This window comes from Pleurodeles waltl, chromosome 6 (assembly GCF_031143425.1).
Source record: "Pleurodeles waltl isolate 20211129_DDA chromosome 6, aPleWal1.hap1.20221129, whole genome shotgun sequence".
NCBI lineage: Eukaryota > Metazoa > Chordata > Amphibia > Caudata > Salamandridae > Pleurodeles > Pleurodeles waltl.
The window spans coordinates 968348464-968361668 of NC_090445.1; the positions used below are offsets into that span (position 1 = coordinate 968348464).

Below are 13205 nucleotides of genomic sequence, written 5' to 3' on the forward strand. Positions count from 1 at the left end.
TCTAGTTTCCTAGGTTCTGGGGAGCCCCTAAATACTGAATTTAGGGGTGTGTGTTTAGGTCTGGGAGGGCAGTAGCCAATGGCTACTGTCCTTGAGGGTGGCTACACCCTCTTTGTGCCTCCTCCCTGAGGGGAAGGGGCACATCCCTATTCCTATTGGGGGAATCCTCCAAAATCAAGATGGAGGATTTCTAAAGGCAGGGGTCACCTCAGCTCAGGACACCTTAGGGGCTGTCCTGACTGGTGGGTGACTCCTTCTTGTTTTTCTCATTATCTCCCCTGGATTTGCCACAAAAATTGGGGGTTGTGTCCAGGGGGCGGGCATCTCCACTAGCTCGAGTGCCATGGGGCATTGTTACACGAAGCCTGAGCCTTTGAGGCTCACTGCTAGGTGTTACAGTTCCTGCAGGCGGGAGGTGTGAAGCACTTCCACCCAGAGTAGGCTTTTGTTTCTGTCCTCAGAGCACAAAGGCCCTCACCACATGGGGTCAGAAACCCGTTTCTCAGCAGCAGGCTGGCACAGACCAGTCAGTCCTGCACTGAACAATTGGGTAAAATATAGGGGGCATCTCTAAGATGCCCTCTGTGTGCATTTTGTAATAAATCCAACACTGGCATCAGTGTGGGTTTATTATTCTGAGAAGTTTGATACCAAACTTCCCAGTATTCAGTGTAGCCATTATGGAGCTGTGGAATTTGTTTTTTACTAACTCCCAGACCATATACTTAATATGGCCACAACTGTACTTACAATGTCTAAGAACCGACTTAAACACTTTAGGGGCATAATGCTCATGCACCTAGGCCCTCACCTGTGGTATAGTGCACCCTGCCTTAGGGCTGTAAGGCCTGCTAGAGGGGTGACTTACCTATGCCACCGGCAGTATTTTGTGTGCATGGCATCCTGAGGGGGATGCCATGTCGACTTTGTGTGTGTTGGTGGGGAGAAAAAGGCAATCTGCAATGGCAGTGTGCATGTGTTAGGTGAGGGGGTCCCTTAGGGTGGCACAACATATGCTGCAGCCCTTAGGGACCTTCCCTGGTCAGAGGGCCTTTGGTACCACTGGTACCTTTTACAAGGGACTTATCTGTGCACCAGGGGTGTGCCAATTGTGGAAACAATGGTACATTTTAGGTGAAAGAACACTGGTGCTGGGGCCTGGTTAGCAGGGTCCCAGCACACTTCAGTCAAGTCAGCATCAGGTAAAAAGTGGGGGGTAACTGCAATAGGGAGCCATTTCCTTACATGAGGGCTGTGTGAGAAATTTACAGTGGTAATCGTAATGTCCTCTCACACCCAACCCTAAAATCTAGATTGCAGTAGGTACTATGCCCACAAGAATCCCAAAAACGGACATTTGGTAGAACAAAATTAAGGTTCTCTAGCAACCAGATAGTGAATACTCCGTTGTCTTGGCATCCTGTTATCTCTTTTCGTCTCGCATGTGGCTCAGGTCATAAACAGCATGTCAGTCCTCTTCTTCTGGTTCTGTTGCTGTTAAGAAGTTGGTGATAGGAGGTGGAACATGCCTGGCACATACTAGTGGGTGGCACTGACTCATGGGCATCCCTAAACAATAGGGCAAAAGTTCCTGGGGCCATAATATCCCTACACACTTCCAGTAGTTCCTGGTTACATATTGCATACAGACCTAAAGTACTTTGTCATGGCATTTTCAAAGTGGTGAAAGTATTGGGCCACACTCAATTGAGGCTCTGAGGGTGGGGGGGGGGGGTGTGTGTGTGTGTGTGTGTGTGTGTGTGTGTGTGTGTGTGTGTGTGTGTGTGTGTGTGTGTGACCTAGGGAAATGACCAGTATCCTACCACTTTCCAACACTAAAATCCAGTCTATGCTTTGTTGTGGGTACAGTGCCCACCTCAAACTGAAGTCTGGAAGGGCAAAAGTAGTTCCTTTTAGTAACTAGACAGGGGATCTACAATAATTGTCTGTGCGTCCCATTTTTCCCTTTCAAGAGTGACCCCAAGTTTTACATGTTGTTGAAAGAAACCTGCCAGGCAGGATGACAGAGTAGTGTCACAAGATGTCTGACCTCCCCAACCATGAATTCTGTGGATTTCAGAGAAGTCTTCTTTGCTATCTCAGGGCAGCCTATTGTTTGCTTTTTAATAACTATTAAGACTAGTAGTTTGATTATTTTCCTAGCTGGTGCTAATGGTGAGATTGCAGTATTACTGTTTTAATCTGTTTTCTGGTTTTCTACATAGGACAGATAAATAGCTGCTTGTCTGGTTTCATACATGTTAACAATTTTCTACATGTCCCACTTGCAGCTGCATTTATCACATAATCTCATAATTCCATAGGTCCTGCTTATGGGCTACATATCTTACCTAGAGGTGACATACTATTATTTAAAAGGGAGGTTTTGGCTGTTAAAACCTGTCTTTTGACAGGCTGCCATGCAGATCTCGCCCTACAGAAGTCTAAAAAACCAATGAAAAAGGGCCCAACAAAATGTGAATAATCATGGATATGAACATTGAGAAAAGGTGGGTTTCCTACTTTGGAGAATCTAAAGAGTGTTTTTTAGGCTTTTGCAATGTTTGACTTCAGAAAACTATTTAATCTGTGTAAATGTGTTGAACTATCTTGAATTTACATGGACTGTATTGCTTTTCACCACCAGGAAACTTTGAGTACCCTGGACTACGCCCACAGAGCAAAGAATATAATGAATAAACCTGAAGTCAACCAGAAACTTACAAAGAGAGCTCTAATTAAGGTAATTCTTCAGTTCTCCATCTAATCCCTCTATTCTGTTGTGCTGCAGTGTGGTTGCAAAAATATGTATTGTTTACTATAATAATGTGAAGAAAATCCTCAATGATGGGCACAACACCCATGTGCAGGACTGATGTGTTTCACCAATGGTTACCTCCTTGGTGTATGAGTGTGTAGGAATGTGCCCCTTTTTGACATGTTTACCCCCACCTTTTGCCTGGCCTGATGCAATTTTAAGATATGTGCCCTGGGTTCCTGCTAACCAGGTGCCACATCTCCTTTCCCTAAAACTGTACAATTGTTCCCCAGTTGGAAAGACCTTTAGCATCTTTAAGTCTCTGGTAAACTGTACCACTAGCATCCAGGGCACAGGTACTAAAGAGTGTTCCTAAGGGCTGCAACATGTATTGTGACCCCCTAAGAGAGAGACCCCCCCCCCCCCCCCCTCCACCACACTCATGCAAACTGCCAATGCAAGCTGTGTGAAATGGTGCACACAAATGTGAAAACAAGACCAGGCCCACCCCCATGTGGGCTATACCTGCAGATGCTGCATGCAGTGTATGCAAGTCACTTCTACAGCAAGCCTTACAGCCCTAATGCAGGGTATATTGTACATTGTGGACATATCTCCACGAACAGATAGGCCCTTGTGATGATTGAGTCGATTCTTAGACATTGCAAGTGAACACGGAAGCCATCTTAAGTATATGTGCTGGGCACTGGTGGTTAAGAGTTCCCTAGCTACAGGATGTCTTCACTGAAACCAAATGTGTTTGGTATAAAACACCTCCTATTATTAAACCCGCTGTTTCCAGTGATGAATTCTTTAATACAAGCACCTAGAGTGTACCTTAGAGGTACCCCCTGAAGCCTACTAGTTCTCTCTTGTGCTGGCTGCCTGGTAGAGTCCAACCTGCCTCTACAGACACTTCTGAACCCCAGGAGGTGAGAGCACTGCTCTGAGGTCAGGAACAATACCTGCTCTGTCAGGATGTGGTTATTACACCTCCAGCAGGAAGGCTAGTGAATCTGTTTACCTAGGCCATTGACTTCAAAGTGGCTGCCGCCTTTGATATGCAACCCCAGCTTCCCCAAGACCTGGGAAATGCCACTGTCTGCCCTGAGGCCCATTTGGCACCAGGACAAGTGTGAAATTAGTTTTGCAGTAGGTGTGGTGCAATACCAGGCCATTCACACCCGAAGGTGGGCAGCCTGATGTGTCCCACGAAGGGATTCCACCATCTTGATGGAATTAGGAACTCTGGTATGGGGTTATGCCCACTCCCCAGAGGAAGTGCTTATATAGGGGCCTGTAGCGACCCCAACGGTAAGTAGCCATTGGCCACGACCCTTCACTCCCCTTAACATTCCTTAATTCAGTATTTATCTGGCCTCTTAACACCAGGAACTCATAGTAGTCTGCATGGAGAAGAAAGGACAAAGAACAGCCCACAACTTGAGAACTGAGGTCTTCACCACCACTTGGTGCAAAAACCTACCTCGCGGCTAGACTCAAATTGCACCAACCCAGCTCATCCAGAGAGCGTTGTCACCTCCCAAAGCTGTGGAGGAGTGACTCGCAACTTCACTTTGCCAGAAAAATCTCCCTTGGAGCTGCTTCCTTGTACTCTGCAGGCACCAAAAAGACTGACACTGAGAGCCTCCGCCAGCCTGACCCCGCTGGACAAAGCAGCACAGCACACAAGCCTAACATCCAGAGTACTAGTGAACCGACTGTGGCCCGGGGCACCCTCCAGCTGAGCCTCCCCTTTTGGGTTTAGCCGGACTGGTCAAACTCCCCCTCTTCAAGGACCCCACCACCACCACCAAATGTCGCTGCCTACAGTCTCTTCGTGCAGGAACCGTGAGTCTTGGTCCTCCACCACCTGACACCACAAACCACCACCGTCCACAAATCTGACAGAGTAGAAGTGGATTGGTGGTGCCAATGGGGTCCAGATACTCTCGAGCTGAGCCACCCTTGGGGCTTGGCCAGACTGGTCTCCCCCCCCCTCCCCCCAATACCTGCCTGCAGCCTGTTTGCAGGATAGCAGGAACTGCAAGAGCCTCCAGCAGCGTGACCCCACTGGACATAGCACCACTCAACAAGAGCGACCGTGTGGACTGGCTCCCAGTACCTGCATGCAGTCTCTCTTCACTGGGACATTTTCCCTTTGCATGGAGCGTTGCAGAGACTCCACTCTTTCGTGTTTTTCTTGCTTGAAGAACGTGACATTTCTCAAATACGTTTAGAGAGACTTTTTTTTTTTTTTTACATAATTGGCTAGTATTTGCCTGAAACATGCTTATTTGCATTTGTTATTTTTTTTCTTCTGTTTTTACATTGTTGCCATTTTTTCACCGGTGTCCCTGCGCCTATTCTAATCCTGTCTGGGGTGATTTACACTACTCGCATTATTAAATGTTCACCAGTAACCGCTGCTGTTTCTTAATCCCTTAGAACTGTACAAAGGGCCTTGAGTGCCTTAACTTTTTAAGGTTTCAGTTTGTGGGTTTTTGCACCGCAACTATGGAGGGACGTGGTAACGTGTGTATTTAAACCCCATTAAACAGTGTTCTGAGCATTACAGTCAAGATAATACTACAATTCTACTACAATATAATGGTAATAGTTTCATTTTTTGCTACAGATGGAGGAAGAAGGTAAATGGAAGTGCTTTAGTTATAATTCCAGCGGCCCTGCATATGTGGCAGAGAGGCCCAGATTATGGTGCAGAGTTGACCAATTTATGTGGCAAGAAAAGTCCAGTTATGAATTTACAACATTCATAGCTGTAACTCAAGCAAATGCTAGACCTGTTGCATTGCAAATGCTTGTCCTAAATTGGTGTGGATCTTCTTAGTGTGTGTGTCATTTATTGACTTTGTATATGCAACAAATGTCTAACGCTTGGCTCTTGATAAGCCTAAGGGTGCTCAGCCACTCTACCACAAATAAGAGCACCATAGGGTTGTTGGAGCAACCCCTGTCCACTTACAGGGATAACTGGGCTCTTAACACTGCATACCTCTCTTCAGAAGACCAGTATCTTAAGAACTGACAAAGTAGATGCGGAGTTATGACAACTATTTTTATTTGGTTTATTCCAGGCATAAAACAAACCAATCAGTAGATAGTTATGTTCTCTACCCCTCCTCGCCAAGAAGGATGAGGTTTTTAAATTTTTATTTCAAGATCTTGTACTAGACTGATTTGCAGGGATATAGGTAATGTATCATTGGTTTCCGTGTGAGCTAGTGATTGTAGCTGGCCATGAGCCACTGTTGGAGGGAAGCATGCGCATAATTCTTTACATACATTTGTGCTGGAGGCAATTTAGCTAGTGATTAACCTGTTTAAGAATTCTCTCTTTCCCCAGAAGGCTTTCTATGTGTTTAACTGCTTGGTTATAAATATAGATTTGCAGTGTGTAACGTTCAATCGTTCATGTTGCCGTGTAAAGACCTAACGTACAATATTCCTCTTTGCAGCTTCTTGGCACAGTCTCAAATATTTGAATGTTTTCACCATGATCTGTTGTAAAAGGCAGTTTCACTGCTGTTTAATGCCAGTTAATTGTGAATTTGCTTCATTTACCACGTGATCAAGCATTTGCAGGAGTCTTTGCCAGTCTGAATGCTATATTCTTGATGGTTAATATTTTCAACACATTATGCTAAATTTAAATAGTATTCTTTTTAAACTATTTTCTGTTTGTCGTAGTAGTAAAATTACTTGTGTAGCAATCCATATTAAACAAGCTAATGCAACTTGATGCATGAATGCACCATTAATGAATTTATAGAACCTCTGGCTCATTAATGTATTTTAGGAGTACACTGAAGAGATTGAACGTCTGAAACGTGACCTTGCCGCTGCAAGAGAAAAAAATGGAGTGTACATTTCAACCGAGAATTATGAGTAAGAACTTTTTGTTTTTTGTATATCTCCTTTTGGAATGACTGGACAAGCAGATTTAATGCACGAGTGAGCCTGTTTTTTTTTTTTTTTTAGTGTACCCTGTTTTGGAATAGGTTTTACCCTGGGGATGTGCATGAACTATGCTTTGGTGGGGTGTTTAGTGGTTTTGCAAAAAAATCCTACCAGTGGTGCATGTGTGACACACGCATCTTATATATTTAGCCAAGTCTTGACTGAGGAGAGATCTTTTAAATGGTGTATCAGGCTGGGACTGGACTTGTTTACTCGATCACCATCAGATCTTTTATTTCTCATGGACTCACTGATTGACAGCTAAGCTTTTTGTCCTTGTGTGATGCACATTGATAGTTTTATGTGTACCTTACGATGGAACAAAAACCTGACACACATACATATATATATATATATATATATATATATATATATATATATATATATATATATATATATATATATATATATATATAATTTTTTTTTTGTATTTAAATCTGTAAGGAAATGCCTCCTTGGCATGGTTACCCCCCGACTTTTTGCCTTTGCTGATGCTAAGTTTTGATTTGAAAGTGTGCCGAGGCCTGCTAATCAGGCCCCAGCACCAGTGTTCTTTCCCTAACCTGTACTTTTGTTTCCACAATTGGCACACCTTGGCATCCAGGTAAGTCCCTTGTAACTGGTACCCCTGGTACCAAGGGCACTGATGCCAGGGAAGGTCTCTAAGGGCTGCATCATGTCTTACGCCACCCTGGAGACCCCTCACTCAGCACAGACACGCTGCTTGCCAGCTTGTGTGTGCTAGTGAGGACAAAACGACTAAGTCGACATGGCACTCCCCTCAGGGTGCCATGCCAACCTCACACTGCCTACAGGTATAGATAAGTCACCCCTCTAGCAGGCCTTGCAGCCCTAAGGCAGGGTGCACTATACCATAGGTGAGGACATATGTGCATGAGCACTATGCCCCTAGATTGTCTAAGCAAAACCTTAGACATTGTAAGTGCAGGGTAGCCATAAGAGTATATGGTCTGGGAGTTTGTCAAACACGAACTCCACAGCACCATAATGGCTACACTGAAAACTGTGAAGTTTGGTATCAAATTTCTCAGCACAATAAATGCGCACTGATGCCAGTGTACATTTTATTGTAACATATACCCCAGAGGGCACCTTAGAGGTGCCCCCTGAAACCTTAACCGACTACCCGTGTAGGCTGATTTTAGCAGCCTGCCACACACCAGACATGTTGCTGGCCACATGGGGAGAGTGCCTTTGTCACTCTGTGGCTAGTAACAAAGCCTGTACTGGGTGGAGGTGCTTCACACCTCCCCCTGCAGGAACTGTAACACCTGGCGGTGAGCCTCAAAGGCTCACCCCCTTTGTTACAGCACCCTAGGGCACTCCAGCTAGTGGAGTTGCCCGCCCTCTCCGGCCACAGCCCCACTTTTGGCGGCAAGGCCGGAGGAGATAATGAGAGAAACAAGGAGGAGTCACTGGCCAGTCAGGACAGCCCCTAAGGTCAGTCAGGACAGCTGAGGTGACTAACTTTTAGAAATCCTCCATCTTGCAGATGGAGGATTCCCCCAATAGGTTTAGGGATGTGGCCCCCTCCCCTCAGGGAGGAGGCACAAAGAGGGTGTAGCCACCCTCAGGGCTAGTAGCCATTGGCTACTAACCCCCAGACCTAAACACACCCCTAAATTCAGTATTTAGGGGCTCCCCAGTACCTAGGAACTCCGATTCCTGCAACCTAAGAAGAAGACTGCTGAACTGAAAAACCTGCAGAGAAGACTGAGACACCAACTGCTTTGGCCCCAGCTCTACCGGCCTGTCTCCCCACTTCTAAAAGACACTGCTCCAGCGACATATTCCCAGGGTCCAGCAACCTCTGAAGCCTCAGAGGACTACCCTGCATCTAGAAGGACCAAGAACTCCAGAGGACAGCGTCTCTGTTCCCCAAAGACTGCAACTTTGCAACAAAGAAGCAACTTTGAAACAACACACGTTTCCCGCCGGAAGTGTGAGACTTTGCACTCTGCACCCGACGCCCCCGGCTCGACTTGTGGAGAACAAACACCACAGGGAGGACTCCCCGGCGACTGAGACTGTGTAGCCAGAGTTGACCCCCCCGGAGCCCCCACAGCGATGCCTGCAGAGGGAATCCCGAGGCTCCCCTTGACCGCGACTGCCTGCTTCAAAGACCTGACGCCTGGTAAGGACACACCACCCGCAGCCCCCAGGATCTGAAGGATCCGACCTCCAGTGCAGGAGCGACCCCCAGGTGGCCCTCTCCCTTGCCCAGGTGGTGGCTACCCCGAGGAGCCCCCCCTCCCCCTTGCCTGCATCGCTGAAGAGACCCCCTTGGTCTCCCATTGATTTCTATTACGAACCCGACGCCTGTTTGTGCACTGCACCCGGCCGCCCCGTGCCACTGAAGGTGTACTTTTTTTGCTGACTTGTGCCCCCTCCCCCCCCCCCCCCCGGTGCTCTACAAAACCCCCCTGGTCTGCCCTCTGAAGACGCAGGTACTCACCTGCTGGCAGACTGGAACCGGGGCACCCCCGTCTCCATTGAAGCCCATGTGTTTTGGGCACCACTTTGACCTTTGCACCTGACCGGCCCTGAGCTGCTGGTGTGGTAACTATGGGGTTGCTCTGAACCCCCAACGTTGGGCTACCTTGGACCCAAACTTGAACCCCATAGGTGGTTTACTTACCTGCAAAAACTAACAAACACTTACCTCCCCCAGGAACTGTTGAAAATTGCACTGTCTAGTTTTAAAATAGCTATATGTCATTTATGTGAAAACTGTATATACTATTTTGCTAATTCAAAGTTCCTAAGTGAAGTACCTTTCATTTAAAGCATTACTTGTAAATCTTGAACCTGTGGTTCTTAAAATAAACTAAGAAAATATATATTTCTATACAAAAACCTATTGGCCTGGACTTGTCTCCGAGTGTGTGTTCCCCATTTATTACCTGTGTGTGTACTACAAATGCTTAACACTACTCCTTGGATAAGCCTACTGCTCGATCACACTACCACAAAATAGAGCATTAGAATTATCTCTTTTTACCACTATTTTACCTCTAAGGGGAACCCTTGGACTCTGTGCATGCTATTCCTTACTTTGAAATAGCACATACAGAGCCAACTTCCTACACTCGTATATGATGTTGTATTCTTAATTTAAGAGACTGCACGTTGCACCCCACATAGATCTTGTATGTACATCCTAAGATGTAAATCGCGAATTTTGTATTGCAGTTAATAAAGTGCTTAATGGTATATGTCCTAGTAGTGTTATAACAAAAATCTTTAGATTTATCCAAACCCAGGGTGCAAATGGCATGTAAAAAAACATTCGGTTTCATAGGGAGGAAAGTGGTTTTGTTAGGGACAACAACATAGCTAGGGCATAGTTGGTCCCTGGGTGTCGTGCCCCTGCGATAGGTGATCTTTGGTGTTTTGGATATGTGCCCTTTCAGTCCCGGAATGTCAATCAGCAAGTGCCAGTGGTGTTTTAAAATCTTAAAAACGTCCTGGCTATGGACTGAGTATCGGGTCACAAATGACAACTGCTCGGAGCATTTCCTTTTATCTTGATAGGTTCTAAAGAGGGTCCCTAGTGGATGAAGCATGTCTTATGCCACCCTAAGGGACCCACACACACAAAATTAGACTGCCATCGCAGGCTGCATGATACGGTGCAAATCATGTTTGAAAATGTGACATGGCGCACTCCAGTGTGTCCTGCCAAAGACATTGCATGGGCTATATGCAAGTCACCTCTACAGCAGGCCTTGGAGCCCTAAATCAAGGTGCATTATGCTACATGTGTGTACAGATCTGCATGAGCAAGTATGCCACTGTGATGTCCAGTTCAATTCTTGAACATTACAAGTGAGCAGGCCGCCATCTTAAGGTATGTACTGGGTGCTGGTCAAAGCGAGTTTGCCAGCTACATAATGGCTTCACTGAAATCTATGGTGTTTGATATCAAACACTTTATAATAATAAACCTACACTGATTCCAGTGTTGGATTTATTAATACCTGCACCCAGAGGGTACCTTAGAGGTACTTCTGAAACTTACTAGCCCTCTAGTGTGCTGGTTGACTGGTCCTGGCCAGCCTGCCGCCATAGACTAGTTTCTGAACCTACTTAGGAGGTGAGAGCTCTGCTCTCCGAGGTCAGAACGGTACCTGCTGTGGCAGGAGGCGTTTACCCCACCGTCACCAGGCAAGCTAATACATTAGCATGTGAAGGTAGGGAGCTTAAAAGGGCACACTGCTATTGATATGCAAGCCTGTCTCCTCCGAAACCTGGAGGGATGCCACCCTGTACCCTCAAGCCAATTTGGCACCTTGGGGAGGGTATGTGATATGAGATGGCCAGGAGGAGTTTCACTTACGGCCTATTCTAGGGTCGGCTACCTGAAGTGAACACAAAATAATTCCACCGTCTTATGTGTGGTGGAATTAGGAACTCCGGGGCAGGGTGATGGCCACTTCCCCACAGGATGTGGTCATCTAAGGGGTGTAGTGACCCCAGGACTAAGTAGCCCATTGGCTACCACACTTAATGCCTCTAAAGTCAGTATTTAGGTGACCTCCTGACTCGAGGAACACAGATTCTACTGACCTAAGGACACCAGAGAGCTGTGAAAAGCAAGAACGGAGATCAGCAACTGACTTGGCCCCAGCTGTCCTTGACAATTGTGCCAAAGCAGACTCGTCCTGAAGCTGCTCTGCCTCCAAAATCCTGGGAGGACTACTAGCCGTTCAAGGAAGGGCCAGCATCTCCCGTTGAATAGCAGAGCTACTTCCCTGAAGGTACCCAAGGAGGACTGTGGAAAACCCAACACAAAGCACCACTGCACACTAGCTGCAACCCCGCCCTACCCCCCGGTCCCAAAGCCAAGCCAAAGTCTGAGTGGGCCAACGCAGTCCTGAGAACGTTAGAGCTGAACCTCACCTTCGGGTGTAGAACCAAGAACTGCATAGTCTTTGCAAACACCCTCCACCCCCCCCCCAACCCCTCTCCCCAGTCGCGGAGTTGCTGTGGACTAACTGCGTTCACAAGTGTAGGAAGCTGGCACTATGTGGTATATGTATACTGTGTAAAGGGTTCAGTGGTTTCCCAGTGAGTGTACAGGGCTTGCTATGCAATCCCAAGGCCCTCCATTTAGGGATGGTGTGCTTGAGTTCTCCAATGTTATGGGAGGAAAAACAAGTTCTGCGCATAGGAAGAGTATAGTGACTTACAAGACAATCTCCTGGGGGTTAAGGTGAGTAGTGGGCAAGGTCCAAGGCAGCACCCACAGTACATTCCTAGCGCCGTGTGCGGAGTGCAAAATAGTGTTGGGTGCCCAATGTGTTCGATGGAGATTGGTTACTACAAAAAGAGGCTGCAGATTCTGGCCAGGAGGCCAGTCGTGCTGAACGAACAGCAGGGCTTAGGCTTCACGATGCTCGGGAACAGGTAGGCACATTTGGTCCTCTTCCCTATAACTCTGGGTGACGGGTGCAGAGGAGTCCTTACGTGATTCGTTTTTCTGACTGGAGTGGGCAGAGTAGAGGGGGCTGCATGCAGAGGCTGCGGGTGTTGTCGGAGTCCAGGGAGGGGTGAAACCACAATCGACTCGTACTCTGGAGGGCTGGGGGAGCCTTGTTGGCACCAGTGGTCCACTTCAAAGCGTGTCCGAGGCAACAGGTGCAGTGGTGACTTCAGGTCTCAGGTTTGCGGTTCCAAAGGCTTCGGAATCCATTCTTTTGGAGTTTGCTGGAGATTAGGTCTGCTGTTCATAGAAGGTCTCGTCTTTTTTTCGAAGGCAGACTGTCCTCCTGGGTTTCTGGAGTCACTGCTGCAAGATGAGTTGGCTTTGGTGCAGATTTCGACGAGGGATGCAGACAGCCAGCCGGGTTAGTACCAGCCTGGGAGTTGCACGCCTAATTTTCACGCCTGTCCAGGTGCCCAATGGGTTCTGGTTTGGGGGAGGGGGTTGCTTCCTTCCCTGTGAGGGGAGCCAGATTTGCATTTCAAAGGCAGCACCCCCTTGAGGCTTCCCACCTTAGGAAGACTAATCAGCAGGTCATCCTGTGGAAGGGGGTTTTACATCCTCTTCCCGGACAGGCTTTTTTTCTGGACCTCCTGAGAGCAGAGGGCTTTCACCCTAGGGGGTCCAGAATAGTGTCTCGGGTCGCAGGCTGGCAGAATGTGGCCATAGAGCACACCAGAGGCTGGTAAGGTTTCAGGGGGCACCTGAGGTGCACTCTGGGTGCATGTATTGGTAAAGCCAACACTGGCATCAGTGTGGGTTCATCAATATAAGATTTTGACCCCAAACATCCCTATCTTTAGTGAAGTCATCATTTTGTTTGGGGGGCCACTTGTATTGGACCAGTGTCCAGCATATGCATTTAAAATGGCTTCCCTGCTCACTTGCTATGTCTGAGAATTGACAGACATAGCAGGGGCATATCTGCTTGTGCAGATATCTTTACATGTAATATCATGC

General features: G+C 47.2%; 1 protein-coding gene across 2 annotated transcripts in view; it reads left to right on the forward strand.

The window, feature by feature from the left end:
• The window catches only part of KIF11 (kinesin family member 11), a 135057-nt gene that overhangs the window by 42437 nt on the left and 79415 nt on the right, over nucleotides 1-13205 (forward strand). For both annotated transcript variants that reach the window (XM_069239811.1, XM_069239812.1), the window contains exons 10-11: nucleotides 2648-2743; nucleotides 6579-6667. In XM_069239811.1, the coding sequence (XP_069095912.1) occupies nucleotides 2648-2743; nucleotides 6579-6667 (185 nt within the window). The remainder of the gene's footprint in view (nucleotides 1-2647; nucleotides 2744-6578; nucleotides 6668-13205) is intronic.